Consider the following 27375-nt stretch of genomic DNA (forward strand, 5'->3'; position numbering starts at 1 on the left):
TGGTTGTGTGTGGTTGTGTGTGTGTGTGGTTGTGCGCTTCGAGCTGGGAATCCTTTTAAAAGGAGAGGTGCGTGCACTGGTGCAGTGTGCGCCTCTGGGTATGCACACAGACACATACTCTCTTGCGCTCTCTCACACACCCATACACACACCCATACGAACACACTCTCACATCACATACACACAAACACACACACACTGTGCTGGGTCAGGGCACAGGACATGCCGCTCTCGCCTTGAGACTCAATAGTGTTAGAGCGCATGTACCCCGGGAGGCACTCACAACACAGGCGTACATGTGCGCCTCGAGCTGGGAATGCTTTTAAATAAAAGAAGAGGCGCGTACGCCTAATTGCGGTGTTATGATTGAAAGCACAATTCGTGCGGTGCCTGGAGATGATGAGGGGCCTACAGCAGGGTCCTCTCATGTGACAGTATATGCACTTCTTTGGAAGGCAATTGCTTTAAGTGGGTGTGTATGGGCGCTTTCCAGCGGAGGAGCTATGCACCTGCACTAAACGAGCACTAAGCCTAAAATGCTCCAACCTCCCAGGTCTTCTCAGCAGGAATGTCATGTTTTAACGGGCCTGTTTCAGGCTGCCTTGGGAATACTGCAATACTTTTAGGGTGGCAACACGAACATCCCATAGCAGGGTTTCTATCATTTGAATGGGACAGGCTCAGAACTTTTCAGCAACAGTTATTAAGGATTTTAATGTGTCATGCCTGAAAAAGTCGAAGTAAGGAAGCTGTCCTTTTAATAAAGCAGGCATGATAGGTGTTTGCAAATTCAGCAAAGAGGCCATAAATACAATGAGGACTCCAATTTTACACTGCCTACTAAGTTTCAATGATAATGGAAAGGAGTACATAAGGTAGCATCAGTTCAAGTTCGCCTTGCACTCAGATACAGTAACAAATCAGACAACAGCAGGGCATGCTCCTTTGACACACACAGGTAAAGTAAGTGAACAGCAATTATTCATTCGGACATGGGAGGTCCAGTAGAGGCTAAGCATGATAATGTGTACCTCACGATAGGCGTGAAAAGTTCATCTTACCCTGCTGCTCGTTCCTTCACATTTACCGTGCACTTTCAGTTTAAAAAAACACATGCACTCCCATACAGTGGTCAAAGAAAAAGAACAAGCATTGGCAAAACCAACATATCTCATCTTTTGGAACTACTGATGTTGTTAAAGATGTTTGCCAATGCTGTGCCGCATCAACCAAAAGAAAAATAAATTAAAGGTATTATAGTTACCTCTCGTTGCTCCGTCCCGTCCGTACCTCGCGCTGGCTCCGTCCTCTTGACGGATGGTTCAGAGGTGCTCCAACTGTCCCATGGAGGATGGTTTAGAGGTGCCCTAACTATCCCATGAAGGATGGTTTAGAGGTGCTCCATCTCACCCAGGCCGGTAGGATTGGCACTGCGGCCTTTCTTCAATGTCTTCTCATGGACCTGTCATTCAGAGTGTCCTGCTGTCCCCAACCCACTAGTATGTTTAGCTACATCTACTCCAACAAGAGCCCCTTAGAGTGTACATATGTGGAACATACACCTGTACCTCTGTACATACAGTACATTGCATCGGGTGTGTGCAGCCATGAGTCTGCATTGGAGGTGTTTTATGTGGCCAGCATCCCAAGGCCCCATCACTCTCTGTGACATTTCTTCCAAACTGATGCTTGGGGGCTCTGCCGCATGCAGTAGGCTGTCTGCAGTCTGGAGCACCGGGCTGCCCTCAGCGGCTGCCCTTCCCCTGCCATTGTAGGCTGTGGTTTCAGCGCGGAAAACGGGCGCGTGCCACTATAGCACTGCATGCTCTTGCCGGGAATAAAAGAACGCTTTTTGTTCATTTTTCTTTATTTTACATTTTTATTTTTTGCCAGTTTATTCAAGACATGAAGCGGCTGATTTGGAGAGGGGTTTCAGACGAATCCATGACAGCTGAAACAACAAGACGTGCAGGGCGAGTGCCGGTCCGGCGAGAAGGGGCGGGACTACGAGACCCGATTCCGACGCGCGCCTTTGGAATGGGCCGCGCGACGTCACGTGACCTGTCTACGGTAGAAGCTCACGCGCGCGACCCGATCCGAAGGCACGCGTCGGAATCCGACGCCGCCATAGGGAATGCTGCACGCGCGGCCAGGTCTTGTAGCCACATTCCAGCTCATTGTCGGCTGAGACGCCAGCTATAGTTCTCTGGCGAGAACGCGCTTCGCGCGTTACTAGCCGAGACCTAAAAATCAGATGCTGGCAACAGCTGTTCTATTTAGATGATATTGCAAGAACTTTAAATACCAAGTTCACACCATTCACGGTTGTCTTAATGGGGCATCCTTCTCCCTCATGCTGGTGAGATGCGACCTGTAATCCCAATAGATGACTAAGGATATAAATGTTAGACTTTCTAGGTGGGAAAGAAGGAGACTGGGTACAGCCAATTTAAACCCCACTTCTGTGTCCTATCCCCTTTATCTCCAGGGGCACGGATATTTAAGTACAGGCTATATGCACGCATGGAGTCTGTGTTTTAGATCCTGCATCTTTGGTGAGGTGGAGACCCAAGTAGAACCAAATCGTACAGTTGTGGCACAGTAAACTTTTTAAAGTTGCTTTCAGATGGGCAGATTCGAGACGTCATCACTTGTTTGAGTTTGAATGAGTATCAAAGAAAAAAAACACGTAATTAACGAACAAGCTCTCAATTGTAGGAAATGCTCCTTGGTCCACCATTACCCATTCTTTTTCCTCTCATCATTTAGTATTTTGGGGAGTGTCCTTATAGACAATGAAGTAACTAGAGATCCATACGTTTATGGTCAAATAGAAGTGATTTAGCCAGTTTTATTTGCCTTACAAAAACATTGACTGGTTCCTCGGTGTGTTTGACTGTTGCACAAGGAGCATTTTGTAGATACGTTTTTGTAGTGTGCTTGTTTTATGAATCTTACCTCAAATAAACCTCGCCTGAGCTCTAACTCAACTACTCATTTACACACTCACGTCTAATTCTCATACTCATCAGTTTCGGCCATTTCTCCACCGCTATCGCCATCGCACAGCCAGAGATCCTTACTGGCACTGGAAGAAGTGCTGGCCCGCCTCCTTTGTGTGCAGTCTGACTGACACTGTTATGAATGGAATCTGAACTCCAGTATTGAGCCCAGAGGGAGGTGTTTGCATGTTTTCTATGACTGGTCCATCCAGCAGAGGTTTAAGCTCTGTGTCTCTCGAGTTACACCTAGAGTACCTTCATTCCTAGTCAAGGGTGTCTCTTGCTTGCTCACCAGACTATGGTGGAGGGCGACTGGCGATTTATTTGAGGTCTGCCTTTTTCCCTGCACCCTTCTGTGAAGATCCAACTGGCTGTTGTAGTAAAATCTCATCTGTATTTCATTGATGGAACTATTGACTTTACTATTCTTGGAATGCGCGGCCTTTGCGGTGCCTTTGCAGTGACAAACAGCTGGTGTTCCTTTAGGAGGGCACAGTGACTTTGACTCAAATTAAAAGTCCAGTTGAGGTGTGCTTAAGACCATTTTGTTCAATTTAAAACAACATTTCTTGAGGCAAGAAATTCCTGCATCTATAAGCCTATCTTTATAACAGCCTGTCCCTACTTTGCACGTGTCCGCTTTATACATCATGCAGAGCTATAAACCCTGTGGTTTGTTGCAGTGACATGAGTGCTCGGGTCACTAAAATATGACATTGTGAACTCGAAAGGATACTGGGAGAGATCCTTGGGAGGGCTCTTGAGTGGGGGACCCCAAAAGCATGAGGTACACAACAATTCAGTGAAAACCAGATAACCTCAAAATAACAGTAAAAAATAGAACCTTGGCGAAGTAACCTCATACAACAGCATTTGCTTTGTGCTGTGTATAGTAACACAAAGTCTAAGTGGGGTAAAAAAAATATCTTGCCCCCCATGAAGCATGGCTTTAGGTGCAAAATCAGGTAAATATTTAGTGAGAGGCAAAAGTATCTAATAAAGCGAGTATGTCCCATGTCAGAAGTGCCTTCTAACATTAAATGCGCCAGTCATTTACATCCTCAGGGTGGATGGACTAAAAAGGAGAAGCTACAACTAAAAGTTGGAACTGTAGAAAAAAAAATGAAAGTCTTCGTTCTGTGAATACACTGCATCTCAAGCAAGGCTTGGGTTGTCCTTAAAAACCCAAAGTCAGGTTTAGAACTGTAGGTCAACTCACTACTTTCTCTCTTGGGGCAGTTCGGAATAAATAGATGGCGTCAAAAAGTAAGCTGTGATGTTTATTGGAAACCGTCACATAGAACGACTGGCACCATGCAAAAAAAGAAGCGATATTTAGTGGCACTTCAGACAGCGTACTGCCCTATCCAGCTTATTGAATGGGGAGACTGCTACTGTCCGCCGACCAAACATTGACGCTGCTTGGGACACTGATGACCTAGATCAGGGTTCAATTTTAAATCACCACTTTATATTTAACACACATTTCCTTTGAGCACTGCAACTTTTTTCTTCTCCAACAGCTCATGATACACTGCTGTCTGGCTTTCCATCACTCGTGGATCCAATACTAGAGTTTCCTCACACTCTCCTATGGTGAGGTATCTAGTGGATACCAGTTAGTATTCTTAAATCCCAGATGATGATGCTCCGCCAATGGGTGGGCTGATGGGTTTACTTTTCCTATTCTTTGTTATTCCTCCTTTTCCACACTCTTAGTTTATACATGCACTTATCTAATAGAAACAGACACTTTCTAGCCACTACAGACCGATAGCACCCCTTATGTATTTTTCACTAGATCAGGGTTCTCCAGAGCCGGTCCTGCGGGGCCTGGTCCATGCCAGATTTTCAAGATAACTACATTTATCTGATGGGGATATGTGGACCGACTTTGGAGAATCCTGCTCCAGCTCATTAACTCAGTTAGATGGGAAACTATGAATATCAATCAGTTGAAAGTGGGATCAAATCCTCAAACGTGGCTTTATTATTAGCATTCTGGTTGCTGTTTGACGTATCCATTATCCTCTGCTGCACATCTCCGCTGTAAACTTTTCTTTACAGTAATTCTAGTAGCATTTTCTAGGAGTCAGTGTCTCCAAATTGATCATATGCAATTATTACAATATACGCATTCTAGAGGCGTGGTAGGGTAGAATGAGGTTGCGCACAGCACACATCAGAACAACCGTTCCGTTTAACGGTCTTATGTTCATTACATAGCGCCCATCCGATGGGGCTCTTGTGATTTTAGACTTCTTATCCGGCTGCTGCCAATGAGGAGAGGGTGTGGCATAAAGGTCAGAGCTGCCAACTTTGGATTTGAGAACCAGGTTCGCGTCCCAACATCAGCTCAGCATCTTGTGATTCTGGGCAAATCACGCAATCTCCCTTGTGCCTACCAAAAATGAATGTGTAATGTAACTGGTGCTCACGTAAAGCGCTTCAACACCTTCGCGTCGAGTTTGCGCTATATATAACTGGAGAAGAAATAAAATGGGTCTACAGCAAGTGGTAAAATACATAAATAGTTTATGTAGAGTTTTATTTTAAAAAATACCGCCAGCCAACTACCTGATGGGCACTTTTTAATGCTTGAAACCCGATCATTAGTTTAAGAAAATGAGCCCTTGAGCGGGAAATTGGCGGAAGCTTCTCATTGGCTCCATCCTCACAAACAAGTATTCCATTGCAGTGAATGATGTCACTGTGGACGTGACTGAAAGCGTTGGGCAGTAACCCGGTTTTATGCAAAATTATGTTAGGTTGGAAGGGGAGGCAGCCATTCTATGCAGTGGTGGCTGCAGCCCATCTTCCCTGACAAAGCACTGTGGCAACCCCCTACTTCCATTTCCAGATCAGTAGACCGTCATAGGCACCTTTTTAAATTGATAATGGGGCATCAGTTGTATCACATTCCTCAAGTTTGTTAAAGATCCTTAGTAATTCGCAGGGCTTGAGAGTACCGCACCTGTCAGAGGCAGCTATTATTATTGGCTTTTTTTTCTAATGTAAGTTGTAAATTATTGTTCAAGAAGTGTTTTCTTTTTTTTAGTACATTTTAATAATAGAAACATAATCAAGGTGATCATTTCCACTTTGAAAACAGCTAACGGGCCCATTTTAAAGCAGTACAGTTCAGTCCAAACTGGGCCACTGTGGTATGGCCTTTGCAGTTTATTTCAAATGTTGGCAGGGCAAACGGGAACATTGCACTTAGAAGCAGTGCCTTAAATATCTATTTCTTTTTATTGATGTGTAAAGTGCTGACTTGCAACATGTTGCCTATTTTTAGCACTTGAGCTCTTATTGTCAGGTGCAAAAAGAACAGTTGATGGACAGAATGCAGAACAATGTCATACATTCACCCCAGTACAGAGATCTGGGCCTAAATCCATTGTTTTTTTGCTCACCATGCCATTCCAGTTTGGACCCAGCCATTAGCAAATCAGTCTTGACCCTGTGCCCAATGGGAACAGTCCAGCCCGAACTGCCAGGCCAGGTCCTCCCTAGACTGGAAACAAGCATCCTAGGGCTGCTTTCGGGCTCTCAGCCCTCATCAGCCAGGATAGCTTGACTCCAGTGGTATGGAGAGCATGGGACCCATGTCTGGGCATACCCGTCCCACTCGGGGTGACAAATGTAAAAAGAACAATTGATGGACAGAATGCATAACAATGTCATACATTCACCCCAGTACAGAGATCTGGGCCTAAATCCATCGTTTGTTTGCTCACCATGCCATTCCAGTTTGGACCCATCCATATGCAAATCAGTCTTGACCCTGTGCCCAATGGGAACAGTCCAGCCCGAACTGCCAGGCCAGGTCCTCCCTAGACTGGAAACAAGCATCCTAGGACTGCTTTCGGGCTTTCAGCCCTCATCAGCCAGGATAGCTTGACTCCAGTGGCATTGACAGCACGGGACCCACGCCTGGGCATACCCGTCCCACTCGGGGTGACAAATGCAAAAAGAGCAATTGATAGACAGAATGCAGAACAATGTCATACATTCACCCCAGTACAGAGATCTGGGCCTAAATCCATCGTTTTTTTGCTCACTATGCCATTCCAGTTTGGACCCAGCCATATGCAAATCAGTCTTTACCCTGTGCCCAATGGGAGCAGTCCAGCCCGAACCGCCAGGCCAGGTCCTCCCTGGAATGGAAACAAGCATCCTAGTACCGGTTTCAGGCTTTCAACCTTAATCAGCCAGGATAGCTTGACTCCAGTGGCATGGAAAGCACGGGAGCCACGTCTGGGCATACTCGTCCCACTCGGGGTGACAAATGCAAAAAGAACAATTGGTGGACAGAATGCAGAACAATGTCATACATTCCCCCCAGTACAGAGATATGGGCCTAAATCCATCGGTTTTTTGCTCACCATGCCATTCCAGTTTGGACCCAGCCATATGCAAATCAGTCTTGACCCTGTGCCCAATGGGAACAGTCCAGCCCGAACTGGCAGGCCAGGTCCTCCCTGGACTGGAAACAAGCATCCTAGGACTGGTTTCGGGCTTTCAACCCACATCAGCCAGGATAGCTTGACTCCATTGGCATGGAGAGCCCGGGATCCACGTCTGGGCATACCCGTTCCACTCGGGGCGACAAAAGCAAAAAGAACAATTGATGGACAGAATGCAGAACAATGCCATACATTCACCCCAGTACAGAGATCTGGGCCTAAATCCATCGTTTTTGTTTTCATAGCACTTTTCAGCCTAAGTGGGATCGGTATGCCCAGACGTGGGTCATTTGCTCACTATTCCAGTGGATTCAAGCTAGCCTGGTTTACCCAGAAAACGGTCCCAGGATGCTTGTTTCCGGTCCAGGGAGGACCTTGCTTGGCAGTTTGGTCTGGACTGTTGCCATGAGGCACAGGTTCAAGACTGATTTGCATATGGCTGGGTCTAAACTGGGTTGGCATGGTGAGCAAAAGAACGATGGATTTAACCCAGATCTATTGACTGGGGGTGAATGTATGATTTATTCAGCATTCCGTCCATCATTTGTTTGCGTAGCACTTTTCACCCTAAGTGGGATGGGTATGGCCAGACGTGGGTCCCTTGCTCACTGTGCCACTGGATTGAAGCTAGCCTGGCTGATGAAGGGTAATATCCAGAAACCGGTCCCAGGATTCTTGTTTCCGGTCCAGGGAGGACCTGGCTTGGCAGTTTGGTCTGGACTGTTCCCATGAGGCACAGGGTCAAAACTGATTTGCATATGGCTGGGTCTAAACTGGGGCGGCATGGGGAGTAAAAGAACGATGGATTTAACTCAGATCTCTTGATTGGGGGTGAATGTATCTTTTATTCAGCATTCCGTCCATCATCTGTTTGCATAGCACTTTTCACCCTAAGTGGGATGGGTATGCCCAGACGTAGGTCCCTTGCTCACTGTGCCACTGGATTCAAGCTAGCCTGGCTGATGCAAGGTAATACCCAGAAACCGGTCCCAGGATGCTTGTTTCCGGTCCAGGGAGGACCTGGCTTGGCCGTTTGGTCTGGATTGTTCCCAGGGCCAGACTGGCAGTAGCGGGCACCGGGCATTTCCCCAGTGGGCCTCCAGAGTGGGGCCGGTTTTGGGTCCCTGGGGGGCCATTTTTGTTACCGGGGGTCTGCAATATTGGCCCCCAGTAACAAAACCGGCTGAAATCAGCCCTTGCAAACATCTTGGCCACACCCCCTCAGCCCCCCTCCCCGGCGGGCCGGCCAAGCAGTTTGCCAGGGCCGGTTTCGGTCCCAGTCCGGACCTGACTGTTCCCATGAGGCACAGGGTCAAGACTGATTTGCATATTGCTGGGTCTAAACTGGGGTGGAATGGTGAGCAAAAGAACAATGGATTTAACCCAGATCTCTTGACTGGGGGGTGATTGTATGATTTATTCAGCATTCCATCTATCATTTGTTTGCGTAGCACTTATTGTGAAGTGGGCTTCTCGTAAACATGTCTCTTATGGATTCCTCTCTCCACTTATATCTGTCTCCAGTCTCTGGGTTGTCCAAGTCTCTCTAAAGCTCAAACCTCAGGCCATTTTGGCACAATAATAATCTCCCCAAACATATTCTTGGGAAACATTTGGACAATCAATATGATATTTGCTAAAGAGACAGGAGCAAGGGTGTGATCGGATTTCGGTGAAAAGTAGCAGCTTAGGTTTTCCACTGCACCCGGCCAATTGACCTAACAGTTCCCTGTAGGACTCGCCTGTTGTAATTATTGATGCCGTTGAGATTTTCTTGCCTCTGGTCATTATCAATGCATGTGAATTAAAAGGACCTCCAGCATAAGAAGCAGAGTTGATGGTGGTTTGGGATAGAAATTCTTATGCTAAACCTACCCTGGTATTTTTCTGAGGAAGACCTGCCTCCTTAACGTAAGATACAGTAATGCAGTGGCAACCGGATTTGTGATGGGACATTTCCTACACCAAATCTTCTGCTGTTCTGGGCCATCAATAAATATGAAACACCTGTGTGATCAGAATATGAGACGGTTTTTGCCAGAAAAATATGTTTGTTGGTATTCCTGTTTAAGCTTGGAGGACTGAGTCAACAGCCTCTTCATTTCACTTTTGAGGCTATGGATCCTAGTTCTACATGAGTAATAGGTGGTGAAGCACACATTTATTTTTTGTACTGATTTCCATAGCACTTTTCCCCAAACTTGTACCACATATGAAGTCAAGTCCAAGCTGTAATGTAAAAGAAAGAAAATTAAAATATTTCAATTCAAGATTTAAGATACAACTAGGAAAAGGATATATGATCCAAGATGAGCTTTACAAACAGGTAACAAAGAAGTTACCTGTTTCAGGGAACAGGTAACAAAGAAGTAAATTTACTAGAATGAGGTAGAGAATTCCATGTTTCATGGGCAAGTAAAGTAAAACATTAGAATCCAATGATGGGGTGCAGAGACCAGAAAGAACATTAAGGAAAATCAGGTGGAAGAGAATGCAAAGATTGATGGATGGACATAAAAGAAAAGAATGTGAAATTAAAAACTGGGAAGATAATGGCATACAAGTGTACTATCGGGAAGTTTGCAAGGTACCAGAACAACTGAAGAAAATAAATTAAACCATTGATGTGCCTAGACAGAAAGAAATGGTACAAAAGGGGGTGGTGATGGACGGAGCATCTGAATCAATCAAACACTCACACCCAGTCAAAAGATCTGGGTTTAATCCATCACCGTTCTTTAGCCCACTCTGCCACCCCAGTTCAGACATGGCTATATGCAAATCAGTCTGACCCTGTGCCTCATGGGAACAGTCCAGCCCGAACTGCCAAGCCATGTCTTCCCTAGACCGGAAACAAGCTTCCGAGGACCGGTTTCTGGCCGGTTCCAGCCGTCTTCAGCCCGGCTTGCTTGAATCCAGTGGCAAAGTGAGCAAGGGACTCACGTCTGAGCATACCCTGCCACACTTATGGTGGCCAAAAGCGGTACAAAAGGGGGTGGTGATGGACGGAGCATCTGAATCAATCAAACACTCACACCCAGTCAAAAGATCTGGGTTTAATCCATCACCGTTCTTTAGCGGAAACAGGAAACCCATCAGAATGCTTGGTTTCAGGGCAATAACCACCAGTGGTTCTAGTTCACAATGACTGTTATTTCTTCTTCTTCATAAATGCAAAGGAGGAGACACTGGTGCTTGAAAACTGACCTGTGGCTCCCACTACACCCTTTGATCTCTGTATCCCCTTCTTGTGCTGGACAGTCACCTCTGGGTTGGCGGAAGCGCGGTGGCGCTGCTGCTCTGCTTCACTGGACCCAGCGATGAACAATATTTTCGCTGTTATAGCTGCTGCGCAACCATTATTGACCATATCAGCCGGCAACTATACAATTATGAGCAGTGGTAGTAATTAAAGGTGGGATCTTACAACTGTTTTTTAATAAAATGCACCTTAGTGTTGTACTTTTCATTTAGTTCAGAAGATAAAAATAGGAGTGAAACCTGCAAAGATGCTGAGATTCACTCACCTAGGGTTTAAGGAGAGAGGCATGGATTGAATTGTACCAATAGAGCACTTTGCAGAATTCCAAACAGAGCTCCTCTTGTGGTGCAGAGATGAAGATTGTGCATAGTACAGTGCAATGTGCTTCAGTTTTCAGCGCGGCGGGGACTGTGTGGGCCAGGATCCTTGGGTGGTGGTAGTCAATTGAGAGGAAATAGTTAATTTCGTACGTCAGAGTTCTTGACTTGATCTGGAGCTCACAACACTTTCAGATAACAACTTTTCAGGCACAGCGCCCAAAGCAATAAAGTTTAGGTTTGAAGCCTGTCCACCCTCTTGCAGTAACTGAATGAAAGGACACAGCTTGTTACAGAATGCAGTATCAACAGAAACTCACACTCCATCAAAAAGGCCTGCCTGATCTTCTTAAACATGGCAAAAACAAATGAGTTGTGACAAAGAGGGTTTCCGTAAAGCCCCAAAACATATCCTTTTCTCCCTAAAGTAACTCAGCCGCCTTGCTTCCTTATCTTTATGAGCTCCTTGGAGCAGCAGTGCACTTTATAAATCCCCCCTCATTCATTCACTCGTTTATTCGTGGTGATACACGTCCGCGCATTCCACAGTACAAATGTTCTCACCGATAAAAATTGCCTACGATTACAGAATATATTGCACCTCACACAGGCAATGACCATTGATCCTTTAACCACAAAAAGTGTGCGGTTCCTCATGAAAGAGGTATAGAGAGAGAGGGAGCTGTTGGTTGGAAAGGGGTATGATCAACAGGATCGGGCGATCCGATTGATCAGAAGCAATGGCCCTCACACACCCAGAGGGTGTCATGCTTCGTCATCGGGCAGCTCCTCGTTGATCTTTTAAGACAGTGCATGAAAATGAGCACAACTTCCTCATGGTAGGAAGCCCTGGCCCTATCAATCTCTCCTCATTTGTTCTACTCTTTTAATCACCGTTTCGTCATCGCATGGTTTCTACCAACCAGTCACCCTTATGTGCCTCCTCCAAGAACATAACAATCTCTGAATTTGTTTGTAGTCCATCTGCACACTTTTCAAATAATTTACACAAATCTCTCACCAGCAGTTACTTTTCAACTCTCTCGAATTAAATAATTATTCTCTTAATTTACAATTCTATCCTAGCCTTCTAATTTCTAACCGAAGCAATCAAAACAAAAATCAATCACAAAAAACCTTAGAACACAAGACTAAAACCCATTAACATCAATTCACAAGAATCCTAGACTAATGCATTAAATGTTTTTTATCTGAAGAGTGCAAGTGGAAATCTAATCAACTAATTAAACAACTGACTAACCAATAACCGTGCGTTTCCCACAGTAGCGTTCTACTCGCCAAAAGCACTTCAATGCTTTATCAAAGGTAGTAAGCGCTATTAAAAATGGAAAAACAATGCAATGCAATCCTATAAATGGACACAAACAACTACACACCTGAGACAGTAAGAATCTTCCTCAAGAAATGGGATGTTGAAGAGTGCAAACCTTTTCCAGAGTGCCCTACTATGAGCAACACCCTAGATGAAGTAAATTACTGCACATTACTGAGAATTATAAATTGTGAATCTGACCCTGTTATGATAAGATTGTAGCAGCTCCTTGAAATATCTTGACCTGGTTTCTAGGTTTCATCTACTTCTGCAAGTTACTTACAAGCTACTTACAACATATCATGAGAATTAAGCATATGTCTAGAAATACCACCGTTGGGGAAATGCATTTTAAAAATATCTTGAAAATGAAGATACTTTTACACTCATGACTGTCAAGAAATAATTGGAGTAAAAATTGCAGTAGTGGAGGTCTTCAATGTATGTTTTCTGAAAACATCTTAGAGATGGCGCAACCAATGTCACCAAATGTTTCAGTCTAATTACTAGCAATTTCACTGTAATCTTTCCTTGATGGCAGCTGAAAGGCTTGTGTTACCAGTGGAACTAGACTGCAAAAAGCGGAAGTGGGGGGATAGATCATCAAATACTTAAATCATAAGAGACTTCAAATTCCTTTATATTCAGAGCATTAGTCTCTCCTTCAAGTATATATACATCAATGATTGTATACCTAATTCGAAAACAGGATTATCAATTTTATTTATAATAATCCATCATGCAAATCAATGCTTAAACATGATTCCATCAATAACAATTCATTTACACATATATACACAAATATCTACATCCAATCTGTACAGCTGACAACAAACAAAAATGTTTTCATTAAATACATGAACACTTTTCACCTAAAAGATATACTCGAAAAGAATAGTGCACCCCTACTTATTCAGGGAGTCCCTAAGAGGAAGTCCTGTCTCAACACAATAAGTTCTACTCAATCAAGAACAACAAATCAGCAATCTCATAATTAAATTGATATCCTCAGACTCCTCCTGGATTTGAAGCATGTCGACGCGTACGCGTTTCGGCCTTCTGATATCTTGGCCTCCTCAGGACGAGGGTGAAATCAAAGTATCCTAAACAGATATACCACAATTAGCTGCCAAGGTCAATCACCTACATTTGTCAAACAATTCTGTGCCACCATGGTCTGAACCGCATGTCACCACCTGCCAACGGTGAAACCCGGGGGATGGGGGGCCAGCACTTCAAGTAATCAATAACACCAGTAAATAGACTACAGACACCAAATGAAAAAAGTAAACCGAAAAAGAGGAACAAATACATAGAGCAAGGGTTAGGATCCGAGAGTAAATCCTTGTATCCACAGAAAGAATACACGATTCAAGGTGTAACAACTCGTGGCAACAGAAAGAATACAAGAAGATAGTGATGGGACACCCGTGTGCAGGAGAATCAATACTGTTACATCCCCAAAGAGCACCATTAGTCAACAACAGTACCGAACACGTACTTACTGTCATCCAACTTTAAATATGGACGGTTAATCCACATGGACAATTCATGGGTTCAAAAAGCTGCAATAAACAGGGGAAGCTAGTCTCAATATAGTGCACATGGGGCCACAAATGCACTCTCAATACACAACCGCCTTACACTTAAGATATCGCTGACCTCATTACAAGGGAAAGCGAACAGCAATCAAGGCTCTTCCGCTGTTTTCCCAGACCTGCCAAGAAAACCACGCTAAGTAAATGACAAACACTCGCGGGCACTTAATCTACGGCCTCGCGGGTTATCGTGTCTGCCACCCAAATGCACTCACACCGCGCTCTCTCCTCGATTATTCACCACGCTAAGTCAAACAAAATTCATCGCGAGCACTTAATCTACGACCTAGCGGCTAATCGAGTAAGCCACCAAAATGGACTTACAACGCACTATCCCCTCGGGTATTCTCCATACCTCTGAATACAGGGTCACCGGCCGCGGCACTCTCTCCTAACTCCAATCTGTGGAACTAGAAGCAACGGTAAGACCACCTGCCACCATTTTGGAATCGTTAGATTGTTTTGATTTTTTCAGCTGCTCTGTTCTGGTTTTTAGAGACTGCCCAGGTTGGCGGCGTGGTAAACTGCCCCATTCAATCCGTTGTTATGACCAGATTAGAAGAAAGATCCTTCCTTGAATCCGAAAAGCTTAAAACAAAATGGAGTACATTCTTGCAAATTTTGCTAATTGGTTAATGTTTTGTGTTTGGGGTACGGCGTACAGCAAAATACAAAATCTGCATGAATTCTCAAACTTGAACCTGGGAATTGCCCATATGGAGTGCCTTCCTTATTTTTCAGTTATGCTAAAATAAGCATGGACTTAAAAGAAAATCATAGACTTGTTGGAAAGACATTCTATTTACCAACCTTCGGTTTGCCCCTAAAAACCACTTAGGGCCAGATGTAGGTAATTCCGATTTACCTACTCTTAAATACCGAATCATACCGATTCGGTATTTGAGTAGGTAAATTGGAAGAAGGCAGATGTAGGTAATTTATATTTTACAATTACCGATTCTGTAAGATTCGGTATTTACCGATTCGGTATTTCCCATTGATTCCTATGGGCCTTGAAGCCCATAGGAATCAATGGGAAATACCGATTCGGTATTTACCGAATCTGTAAATACCGAATCCTGGCAGGGGGAACGGGGCGTCACTTTGACACCCTGTAGCACCCCAATTGCAGGCTTGTGTGCCATGTGGCACACATACATGCCCTAAGGGCATGTCTGTGTGTCACATGGCATAGGTGTACATGCACAGATGTGCATGTACACTGGAATTCGGTATTTTACCACCCAATAGGATTGGGTGGTAAAATAAGAAATCCTAAGGGCCTGTGGCACTGCAAACTGTGCCACCTACATATGGATTTACAGAATCGGTATATTTACCGATTCGGAAAAATACCGCAGTGGTAAATTTACCGAATCGGTAAATATACCGATTCTGTAAATTCCGACCCACCTACATGTCAAAAGCCAAATACCGGTCGGTAACGGCCGAAATCGGCCGTTACCGACCGGTATTTGGCTACCTACATCTGGCCCTTAATGCTGTACTCCACTAGGTAAAAAGTTTGTTCAAGCATTTACATATTGTCTAGTGTCTGTTAACTATTACATTTAACATGCACGCTTTTATGTTTTTTGTTTGTTTTGTAATTCCTTATTAACATTTATGCATAAAATGTCATCATAAAGAAAAGTTTTAAAAAGTATTATCCATTATGTAATTCACGTACTACAAGACGTGTTTGTGGTTTTACTGTAAGGGATCCTGTGTGGGGGTTTTCAGTGCCAGTGATCCCCAGTCCAGAAAGCTGATGCAGAAAGATGAGATTTCTTAAAGAAAACACGTCTCTGATGTTTATGTGTTTATTACAGCATAACCCAAGGGGCAGAGTTTTTAATAGTTCAAAGGGAGTTGCTTCTCATCCCCATACTGAGCTACTTGTTGAATCCTTCCAGTCTCACTCGGTAGCCATGTTAAAGCCTTCCTCTGGAAGAGAGAAGGCATGTGCCAGGCTCTCCCTCTTGCTTCCAGGCTTCCCACCTCCCTCCAAAGGACTGACTGACTGACCATCACCACCTTGGGGAAGAGAGAAAGCATATGTCATGGTTTCCCTTGTGCTTCCATGTCTCCTTCTCTTCTGTTCCCAGCCTTCTCCTTATACAGAGAAGCTTTCGAGGGTGTTTTTGTCCTGCCGTTCTCCCACCAGACGCATTGGGCAGGTCTACACCTTTTGTGTTGCAGTTGGTCCTCCTTCCCATCAGTACATTAAAAAGGACCAATTCCACAGCCACTGGCACAACCTTTAAATACTGCACCCCCCCCTTCAGGTTCTCCCCTGATCATAACAGTGTTTCCTCTTATTTCCAGATTGTGGGTTAGTTCTCCCAAGGTGTTCAGCAATAACAAGCATATGCGATTGGCTGCCTGCACCACCCGTGTTTGCCGCCCCTACTACACCCAATAATGGGACCCAACTAGTACTATGGTGCCTTCCATTTTATTCGGTAGAAATGCACTGTGCGGTGAGGCTCAGATAGTTGTAGCAGACCATGCTGCCTGTGAATGCCATAGTCTGCCACAGCCCAAGCTACCATTATATTGGGTCTCACCACTATCTATGTATGGTGCTGCCCTGCCCCTGAGAGCCAAGAAGTACTGTAGTGGTCTTTCTCCATATCGAAAAAAGTGTGCAGCCCGATAAAGCTCTACTTGAGTATTCATGTGCTGTGTGTTTACAACATGCACTGCTCATTGTCCTCCCATTACATCCCTAATATTGGTGTGAAGACAATGGATGACCTCTCTATTTGTCCTGGGTCTATGGATGAAGGCAGATGCTAAATGGGATGCTGACAGCGCCAAAGATTGAACCTTGGATGCAAACATTGTGTGCATGTGACCCTCTGAGATGCCACCTCTGCTAATTCTTATGCGTTGCATTTTGCAGGATTATCCAGTTTCGAAGGCCTGTTAAATTCAAGGAAGTGCTGCAGAAAGTTACAGATGCCTTTGGCCAGCTGATGGACTTGCATTATGCAAACAATGAGGTAAGGAGTAGTTCAACAAGTTTACTAGCCACTTGGCATGTGATTGCTAAAGCTCAATAAAGCTTCAGAATTTCACGTGGTCTTTAATATTTCAAACATTACTTATATGTGCAGTAGAACAGGTATTACAACCTCATTGAAATGTTGCCGATTGCTTGCTGTATTATACTGGCTCGATCTGGCCCTTTGCTGCCTTAGATATTGGTTATTTCCCTTTGTGATGCGTAGTCTTACTCAAAATCAGTATTTTCCGTCCAATGCATTTATATTTGCTTGGAGTTTATTATGAACCTCATTGTCAAGCAGGATCCACAGGCCTTTCCCTTTCTGGACAGAAGTGACCTAGATCATTTGTACAGATGTCTGTACCAGGCAGTAGTTTGATGGGCAATGATTGGAGCTTCTGTCTTCGACTGATTAAGTTCAGTTTGTTACATACTTCCATTTATTGACAATAGTTGTATAGTTTATCTCTTCCCTCTGATTGGCCGTCTGTCCTTTCAGTTGTCAAGGGTAGGGGATTTCATAGAGGGGGATGATGTAAGCTGTGACCTGTGACTTGCAAAAGTGTGGGCTGGCAAGCTGTTTGCCTCCGATGGATCTAAGAATTTGAGCAGATACGCAGAGGCAGAGTTTGTTTGACACGAAAAGAGAACTGCTGTCATGCTGGGCAAGGTAGAGGATGTGTATGGATTTAAACTCGATCACGTAGAATTGAGGCAACCAGTAGGAGTTGACCAAATGTTGGCAGCCACAGACTCCGACCCGGCTTCCCATCACAGATCAAAGTGCTGGAGGACATGAATGAAGTGATGGTGATCATTTTGTAGTTTGACTGCAAGAAGCAAACAACAAATCCCACATTTAAGAGATGATCAATATTGCAAATTGGATTGGAAGTGCTGTCTGCGGAATAGCAGCAACTTTTAGGCCCTTTAACACATCACCATATTTGTAGGCCAGTTTACTGTTTCCTTCCAACTCCAGGCACCATAGTTCTACCGCATCATGCGCATTGTACCATCCTCAAATGTCAGAATATTTCAGTCATGGTAGGTTGTTCTCTCTTCAGAGTTTAACCGTTGTTCTGGGTTGTACTTCAATCAATCACTCATTAGTGATGGCTCTCATCACATGGATGTATGTCGAAACAATGCATGCCTTTACCGTGCATGTCATTACCCCGCAGTCTTTACAACGAATATGTGCTCGCATTCCTTTACCACGCATAGCCTTACAACGGCATGTCTGAGGGAAAGCGCTGGACTTAGGAGCATTATAATTTACTATTCCAACTCCAGACTGCCCATCAGTAGGGAAAGCGTTTGACTTAAAAGTCCAACGGCGCTTTCTGTATTGCATGTCGTTCTAACGATATGCGTGGTAAAGTAATGCGTGGTAAAGACGCACTCGTTGTAACGCCTGCATGGTAACAGCATCGTAAATGCTGTTTACCCATCACAAAGGAACATCGTTCATTTCAGACGGATCGACTGAGCTTCTATTGCCACACTTGAGGTGGCCTATGAACTTTAGGCCTTTTGATGGACTTGCCCTACTGTAGCAATTTTTTCCGTTCCTACTGCTACCTTTTCATATAATTTTCAGCACCGTTGATTATTGAGGCGAGAATTAAGCAGGCACATCCCCATATGAACCCTAATTAGAAGCAGCTGGTGAAGGATACCCCTAAAATCTGTGTCTTTGCCAGATCAGTATTCTACAAGTTCCCATAAATCCCTCAGCAAAAAAGAGATTCTTGAAATGAAACAGGTCAATTGATCATTTAAGTACCTACATGGTGGTTCTCTCTTTCATTATAATTTTTTCTTTTCACGGCTCTCAGGTTTTGTCCCAGGGAAATGTTAGCGCCAAGACGCCCAAGGGCAATCGGGCGCCTCAGAAATTCCAAATGAAATCCTTTGCAGGTGTGAGCGGCATCTCTTCTTACGACACACTGCGGTTGAGGCAGATGTTTGTTGGGCTCTACTTATTGCACTGCTTATGAGAGGCATGAGCGGCTGGAAGGTGTTTTATTTTTTTTGCAATCTCCGCCAAATGTTATGGGAAACTTCACAAAGGTGGCAAGCCTTTAGCATTGCCACCTTTGCTTCAAAGCAGGTCTACATTGTGTGACAATATATGTTTCGAAAGATACATGGTACGGAGATAAACTCTGCGTACATTCCTTCTTACCTCGGTACGGGTAGGGTGAACATGATCTCACAGTACACAGATACATACTGTCAAGAAAAAAGTTACATTGATAAACTTTGTACACCGCTCTGTATGGTATGGCTCTTTTTCCACCGCCCTGTGGTCCTCAGAATGGACACTATCTCCCAGTGCTGCCAGTAGATGTTCTCGTTTCGAGACGTGATCACCAAGTTGGCTTAGGTTGTAGACAAGGCTTCCGCGTGGAACAATACATCGCCTAATATACATTGGAACAAGACTTTCTGCCATTGTATTCGTACATTGTTGTTTCAAAATCCCTATAGGACAGAGGAAGAGCTGGAAAAGCTTGTAGACCCCTCACTGCCAAAAGTGTCTCTTTTGGTGGCAAAGTCCAATTTTTTTCTTAAAAGAATATTATTGTTCACATTGACTGGAAATGTGTAATAGAGAACACAAGTCTCCTTCATTGACTCTTTCCAGGCATAATGAACAGCGGCGGCTCCTCCGCTATGGCGGAGGAGTATCGTCCCCCCAAAAACATTAGGAAAGGGAAATAAAGGACACTCGTTTTATTTCTTCTTTCGTGCTTAGTCTGGGGGCAGGGCCTGGGGGGTGGCGGCACTGAGGTTAGTGGTAGTGCACTCCCTTCACTGCGCACAATGGTCATGCACAGAGAACCTCTCTCCGATCCCAGCTGCATTGCTGGGGTTGGAGAGAGCAGGCAGAGACTCACAGTCTGTCCTGGAGTGATGATCGAGGGTGCTCAGGCCAATCCTGAAACTGCTCTCATGTGAGAGTAGCTTCAGGATTGGCTGCAGGGCATGCGTCTGTGTTTTTTTTTTTGCCCCCCCTCCCTTTGCGGCCCAAATTGCCCTTCCCTCCCGCCCTGCCATTCATCCCAAGCACGTTCCGTAACCGTTAATGAACGGCTGCAATCAGTGCTGGTGGTGGGCACAGAGGTCTAACGCAGGCCTCTGCAACGCAGGGAACCCTTTATGGGCCCCATAACCAGCCAGTAACCCCCATTCAGCACAATGCCAATGAATATCTGTGAAATATGGGACACTCAGGGGTCCCTCTTCACATTCAGGAGGGTGCTTTAATTTCTGTTACACCACTGGGTGTGCACCAGCATCCTATTTGTAAATCTGTACTCATTTTCCATTATTAGACTTGGTCCAGAGCAAAAATTGAGAAAGAAAAGGGATGCGGAATATAGAACGGGAGGGACCAAGGGAGATAGCAGGGATGAAAAAGCATGCCCAGGACAGATGTAAAGAAGACAGTAAGCGGAGGGTATGTAAAGAAGACAGTAAGCGGAGGGTATGTAAAGAAGACAGTAAGCGGAGGGTATGTAAAGAAGACAGTAAGAGGAGGGTGGTAAAAGAAAGAGGAATGAGGTGGAATCAGGACTTGGCAGCCTTGGCCATCAACCCCTGGTATTCCGCAGCAGTGTCGGTGGTGGCCCCTGCACTTATTTATTTATTTATTAAATTAAGCACTAGCTGTGATGGATTTTAGTTTCCAAACTATATCCTCGTTATAAAAGGGACAAAAGAATATGAGAAAGAAAAATTTGGGATGGAGTGTATTTTCCTTATTAATTGTCTCTTCTCGCGTCATGGCTGCTGTTCCGCTATGCTCTATTATCCAGATAAAATCAAGGGAACCTATTATAGTTCCAGCTATGGCATCTGGGTCTTTGCCAATGTTGCCCTCTGCCACTGCATCTCAAGCCCTTCCCACGCACGAGTCGCATGTATTTTAGGTAATACTGATTCCGTTTCCTGGAGAAAAGTGTTTTCTCTTGAGTTGGAATCGAACACATATGAGTAGTGATCGCGACATATCACTCTTTCCCAGGTGCTAATCACATGTGTAATCAAAACACACATCCTTGTTAATGGGCAATTTTTAGGTTTGGCTTGTGCAGCGAAATCTTTTGTATTAAAAAAAATATCTTAAAAGGGGCCGATGTGCAGCATGTCTTAAGATTTTAAAATAAAGCTCTATGATACCATCAGCGCCGGGCACGTCATAGAGCTGTCTTTTACTTTAAGACCTGCTGCACTGCAGTTCTCGCTGCTGTACAGCATGTCTAAAAAAACAATGACAAAACTAATATATTTTGCAGAGGCGAAACCTATTGGCTTTGCCAGTGCTTGTTTTTTCGGTACATTTTTAAAGAAAAAAAACTAAATTCTATATAAATGTACAATTAAAATCAAATGGTATCTGAATTTTAAAATCCATGAACATCAAATAGATAGTACAAGGCAGCTCAGGTGTAGTTGAGTAAGAAACAGATTCATGGAGAAGCCCCTAAGTTGGAAGTCGGTCCTCTTACATATATAACTGCCCGGACTCGCTTCCTGGACTGGGCAACATCAGGCACTGAGACACTGGGCAACCTATATGCTGGCAGGCAGCTACAATCTTTTGAGGAATTGCAGCTTACCTACAACTTACCGACAGGATGGTTCCTACTTGTTGGGGCACTCTTAGCATTACTGCAAAGGTGGTGGGGAGATGGCCATATTGAACCCAAGATACATTGAGGACACCCCACTATCTGTCCACACTCAGGTAAACATAAAGCTATTACTAGCTTATTTAGTGCACTACAGGGGGATGTGATCAACCCTATTCATGAACTTCGAGACGGATGGGCGATGGATGTCAGCACCCCAATATCAGATGAGGATTGGACATGGGTTAAAACGAATGTCCTCCGAGTGTCGACTAATGCCCGTTTTAAACTGATCAACCTCTACTACCTACATAGGGAAAATTTCACTCCGAGCAAAATAAACAAATATTTCTATACCGCCCAGGTGGCTTGCCCCAGATGTGGCGAGGAGAGCGCTGAGTTGTTACATATGGTGTGGACCTGCACGCATCTTAATAACTTCAGGGAATTAATTAAGGACATAATCCACCTCAATTTAGTGATACTGCCTTCGTCGTGCCTTTTGGGGCTTTATTCTATGCAGGGCGACCACCAAATTTATAGATCTTGCACTGATGTTAGCCAGGAGCCAAATAAATTCTAATTGGAAGAATCCCAGGGGCCCCCAATTGGTGAAGTGGCGTAGCGACCTAACACACTGGACTGCGCATGAGAGTATGAACCCTATGAGAGATGCCAAACGAGGAAGGGTCCCGATGGAGATGGCTGCCCCTGGGAAGGTCTGCTGGGTGAGCTTGGGCAGGATGTGGGCCATGACCGAGGGGGCTCCCCCATACCCTAGATGGCCCTGGTGGCAATTTATGTGGATAGAAGACACTCCCCCAGACAGGTAGTGTGCCCAGCCAGGCTGAATTCTCTGCAACACATCTAAGCATTTAATCAGGTGGCTTTAACCCCCCCCCCCCCCCCTTTACCTGGCATTCCAGAATTCTGCCTCAATACAGACGATAGAAATACAAGGATCTATCCGTACTTCTCCCCTTGGGTGACAGTTGGTATGGTCAAGTGGGTGTGAGAGTATGGTACTGTTATTACGATTTTAATAGGGATGGCATTGGTCATGTTGTTACAATGCACCAATGTGGTGTCTATTGTGATAAAAGCAAGGATGAGGACCTGTGGTGCCTCGCGCAGGCCCTATACTGTTTTGCATATATATGTTGACTGCTGCTGAATGTACCATAGCCATCCATGTTATGCACAATGGCCCCTTCCATGCTCCTCACTGGTATTCCACTGTAAATGCCAATAAACTGTGTTTAAAAAAACAGTAAGAAACAGATTCATAAGCTATTGGCAGCTAGGGTCAGTTTTCAAATAGTGCTTAGTGTTGGGAGGGAGGGGTACCCTGTCTCTTTGCACTTCTTGTTTTGGTCCACAAGAAATCGGAGGCCCAATAAGACACAACACCACTCAAATTACCTTCATATTTCACTATACTAATTTACCATGACTATTTATGGGTTCTGGAGTAGCGTGCTACAGGCAGAAAAAAGCACTTCAACACCTCATCAGGGTAGCAAGCACTATACAAATGCAAACCTTTTTCCCTCTTCTATCCTTTCATGATCCTTCTCAATCCAAATAACTGACTAACATATCCACCACTCAAATTAATTTTATATTTCACTATACTAATCCTTTATGGGTTCCGGAGGAGCGTGCTACTCGACAAAAAAGCCCTTCGATGCCTCATCAGGGGTAGTAGGCACTATATAAATGCAAATACAATACAATATAATGATTTGCTCAGGATCACACCAATCGGCCATATTGCGAAGCTAGGATTCAAAGTTAAACCTCGGTTTTCCACATACACTAGACTTCATCTCTCCCAGAGAGGGAAACGCATGAATGTACGCGGAGCCAGTTTGAAGCTGTTTGCTTTGGCCATGATCCTCTAATGTACAGAGCACTGTGTACTTTACTCCTTTCCAAGGGCCAGCGACGTGCCGCCTCTCCCGGCCAGAGTGTTGGGTAAGCACCGGCCATCTGTACTGAGTAGAATTCTTCGTCTTGGGTACAAAATGCTTACAACCCTTGAATCCACAGATCGTAAAGAAGGAGCCTGTCAACTAATTGGTATTCATCGTCTGCCAAATATATTTTATACCGGTTGCCTGAGTTCTTTAAATATATATTTTTTTCCTACAAAAGTAAAATGGCAGCTGCGTGTGGCGATGTCATTGCCAGAGGGAGCAGACTCTCTGCAAGGTACAGTATGTGACCACTGCGAGGCCAGCTCCCATAAAGCAACGAGCCAATGCAGGCTTATTGTGCCTAGCGTTTTATATGTTCTGGCTTTAGACACATTTATGTGTCGGTCCCGCTGAGAGGGCAACACCCCGCTCCATGTGACCCAAAACATCCCGCTCGAATCAAGCCTCATCTTTTCCTGGATCCCCAAACATCTGAAAAGAGAGATCCCATTCAGACAACCCTGTGCGTTTCGAAGCCTTGTTGCGACTGTCGCAGGTTGCACTCACCACATTTGACCCTACTGCATTCATGTTGTGTGTTCCAGCTGCTGATACCACTCAAGTGCCAGGAAGATTTGGACAAGGCAGTGGAGCAACTGGACATGAGTCCCTCCATGAAGAGCCTGAGGATCATCGTCAAGCCCCAGAAGAAGTCCACGGTGAGCATTAGTCTCTGCGCCTTTTGCACAGTTAAGTGAGGTCAGGGGAGAGGAGGGAGTATCGGGGTGTGCAGTATAGTCCATTGTTGCGGATGCCGCTGTTCATGGAGCTCTATTGGTTTGCCATTCTCTTTATTACTAATCATATTGTACTTTTATCCCAATAATTGAGAATATATTCCAGTGGAGCTATGTTTACTTTTCTTTACTTTGTTGCCCAATTTTTATTTTCCCATGAAACAGTTCTAAAGCTATCTGGATTCCAGCACATTGCATTATACTGAGTTATGTGCATGTGTGTAATGCATTTCCCATATGTCCTGTGAAACTTTCAGACTCTGGGCCCCATATAAGTATCTAGAATTATCGTTGACATTGTATATTCGGTTGCCTTTGATACTGTATAGAGTGGGTAATTTTGAGTAGTGTCAGCAAGCTAAGCATAGGTCTATGCATTACTAATAATGGATTAAAATATTTGTATATATGGCCATTTATTTACAGTGTTAAATGCCATGTTAATATGGCGGATGACAAGTGGTTTAGAGTTTAACTTGAGTGTCTGAGGCCATAAAAGCTGAAATTATGAATCAGAAGATGACACAGTATGCATTGTGGCTGAGCTAGTATTCTAACTCACCATGTTTACAACAGTTGTAGTTTATTTTAATTGGCAATTGCATAGCACACAATCTACTATTAGTGTAGCTTCGCAACACGGTTTTGGAATGTGAGTATGTCAGTTTTAAAGACTTGTGAGGCACTTAGAGGATGAGACCAAATGTCTGTACCAAATTCCTTAGGGTATTGTTGTGGGTTGTCCGTTACCAGTGCACATTATTGACTTAGTCCATGGGCTACTGGTCGTGCTACTGGGAAAGAACCAAAGTTGGAGTTGACTCCAGAATCAAACAAAACGAACCTGCTTTTGTAGTGAAGTTGTAGTTACAAAAATACGAACCACACCCACAGCTGACCCCTGAGGGTATTGTTTGAATGAATCCTTTGCATTTGGTTGCTACTAGGAGGACTGTTCAGCTTCCCTTATAGGGACTGTAACAGTCAGCGGCGGCTCACTGCTCTCTGAGCAGATCCAAAAGGAAAAATAAAATGATAAGAATGCAGGTATTATTTTATTTTTCCGTACTCACTTAGGTGCGGGGCGGGGCTGGCTAGAGCAGGGGGAGTGTGCATGACGGTATGGCTGACCGTATTGGGCCGGCCAAACAGTCATTCGCACTTAGCATGTTCTCAACCTGGCTGTATTGTGCAGGCTGGTTTGGAACATGTCCTGGCGCCCAGTCCCTGTCTGAACACCGAATCAGGTCACTCAGACCAATCACGAAGTTAATGTCATGCTGGTGACAGCAGCTCTGTGATTGGCTAGAGGAGTCTGGGAGTCTGTGTGCTTCCGTGCTGCCAGGAGTCAGAAGAGAAGAGGATGGAGGAGAGGCAACGGCAAAACCCAGGTACGTGATGTATATATTTTTTCATTCCTCCTTACCCCCCCCCACCCGCCACGCCCCGCCTCCCGTTCAGTAGCAGACGCCACTGCTTACATTATATGGCTATTGAACAGGGTTTGTATCCCGGTTTTTCTTTGTCACGAAGAAAGGGGCTCGAAACCCACCTTAACCCCTTCCGCGCTCATGAGTGACGACGCTTGTACGCTCATGACGAGCTGAGCTCGTCATGTAACGCGTTTTTAAAAAAACGCCGCGCGCAGCGGGAAAACCGCTAGCGCGCATGCGGTTAAAGACATTCAGTAGTTAGTGCCACTCAACTCTCAGTGTAAAACTGATGCTACTTCTGTTCTCATTTATTTGATTTGTTATTAAAAAGGGAAAAAGTGCTTTCTCTAAATAATCTCAAGTCAATTTAAATAGGCTGTTATAACTATTTTAAATGCAGGCTTAGGAAAGTTTAAAATCTGAGTGTCCTAATATTTTGAATTCCAAGGATGTGTTGCATGTTGTGTGCGTACGTTCTTTATTACAAAATACAAAAACTATTCTTTACTCTGTTTGTAAAATGTAGTTTCTTTCCACTACTTGAAAAGTCTTTTCTTAGTTAACCTGTTTCGTACCAGCGAAAGCTAGGTTTTGAAGACTTATGGTATAAACTACAAGTAAAAAGGCTAGACAGAGGAAATGCCCAAAAGCCCAGTTGGTCAGGCCAGGCATGCAGTGTCATACAGTGTCATACATCACAATATTCTAGTTGGTAGACTGAGATACTTCGGTGGTGGAATTGTCATCCTTGAGTAGACATCTACATCAGAGGAGAACACTGCTGAGGTTCTTGGGGTTCGTCCCAGATCCCCTGTTTTGCTCTTTGTAAACATGTGTTTGTTGGAAAACCTAGTAACAGATTTTGGGTTAAATCTTTGATGTGATAGGAAATTTTGGTACGGTTATCTTTATTGGCTACTGGCCAAACCTGTCAAATTGGTAGAATCGAGGGATTCTGTTTGATTTTGGCTCAAGGATACATGGCCATATTTAAGCAGTTTCTAAATTTTCCTTTATAAGCTTAGATATCTGCAGATGGTTCCTCCGCTTCTGAAGCTACTCGCTGTACCTCTCAGACCACCATTGTACATCTTCCCTATCCAGTGGGATGTATCATCTCATTAAGAGATTGCTGCAGTTTCCGAATGCCTCCTCTTGACTGGCCATATGTTTCAGACGTCATCAGCCCATGGCCATTCTGGTACAGCTGCACTGGCTTCCAGCAAAGGAGCTCATCAGATTGTGTAGTGTGCACGGCTCGACATTAGATTTATCCTTTCCTTGCAAATAGAACTCAATGTTGAGCTCCAGAATTCACTGTGTTCTCAAACATGGAAGGCCACTTTGTGGTTTGAACGTTCACTCGTACCGGCAGAAGTGGTGGTACCTTCTCGGTGCAAGCTCCTGTAGTCGTAAAGCATTCTCCCTGCTTCACACAGCTTAAGGATATTTAAATTAGTTTGATGGTCCTATGATGTTACAACGCATACTTTTACAACGCATACCTTTACAATGCATTTTTTACAACGCAACATCCATTACAACGCATTCCATTACAACACATTTTTAAAAACTACCTTTACAACGCA

The 27375-nt window shown here is 44.4% G+C and overlaps 1 protein-coding gene across 7 annotated transcripts in view; it reads left to right on the forward strand.

The window, feature by feature from the left end:
* The window catches only part of LOC144786230 (mitogen-activated protein kinase kinase kinase 3-like), a 512077-nt gene that overhangs the window by 357556 nt on the left and 127146 nt on the right, over nucleotides 1-27375 (forward strand). For all 7 annotated transcript variants that reach the window (XM_078665268.1, XM_078665266.1, XM_078665265.1 and 4 more), the window contains exons 5-6: nucleotides 16890-16989; nucleotides 24162-24275. In XM_078665268.1, coding sequence (XP_078521394.1) covers nucleotides 16890-16989; nucleotides 24162-24275 — 214 coding nt within the window. The remainder of the gene's footprint in view (nucleotides 1-16889; nucleotides 16990-24161; nucleotides 24276-27375) is intronic.

The sequence above is a fragment of the Lissotriton helveticus genome, chromosome 10 (genome assembly GCF_964261635.1).
Source record: "Lissotriton helveticus chromosome 10, aLisHel1.1, whole genome shotgun sequence".
NCBI classification, from domain to species: Eukaryota; Metazoa; Chordata; class Amphibia; order Caudata; family Salamandridae; genus Lissotriton; species Lissotriton helveticus.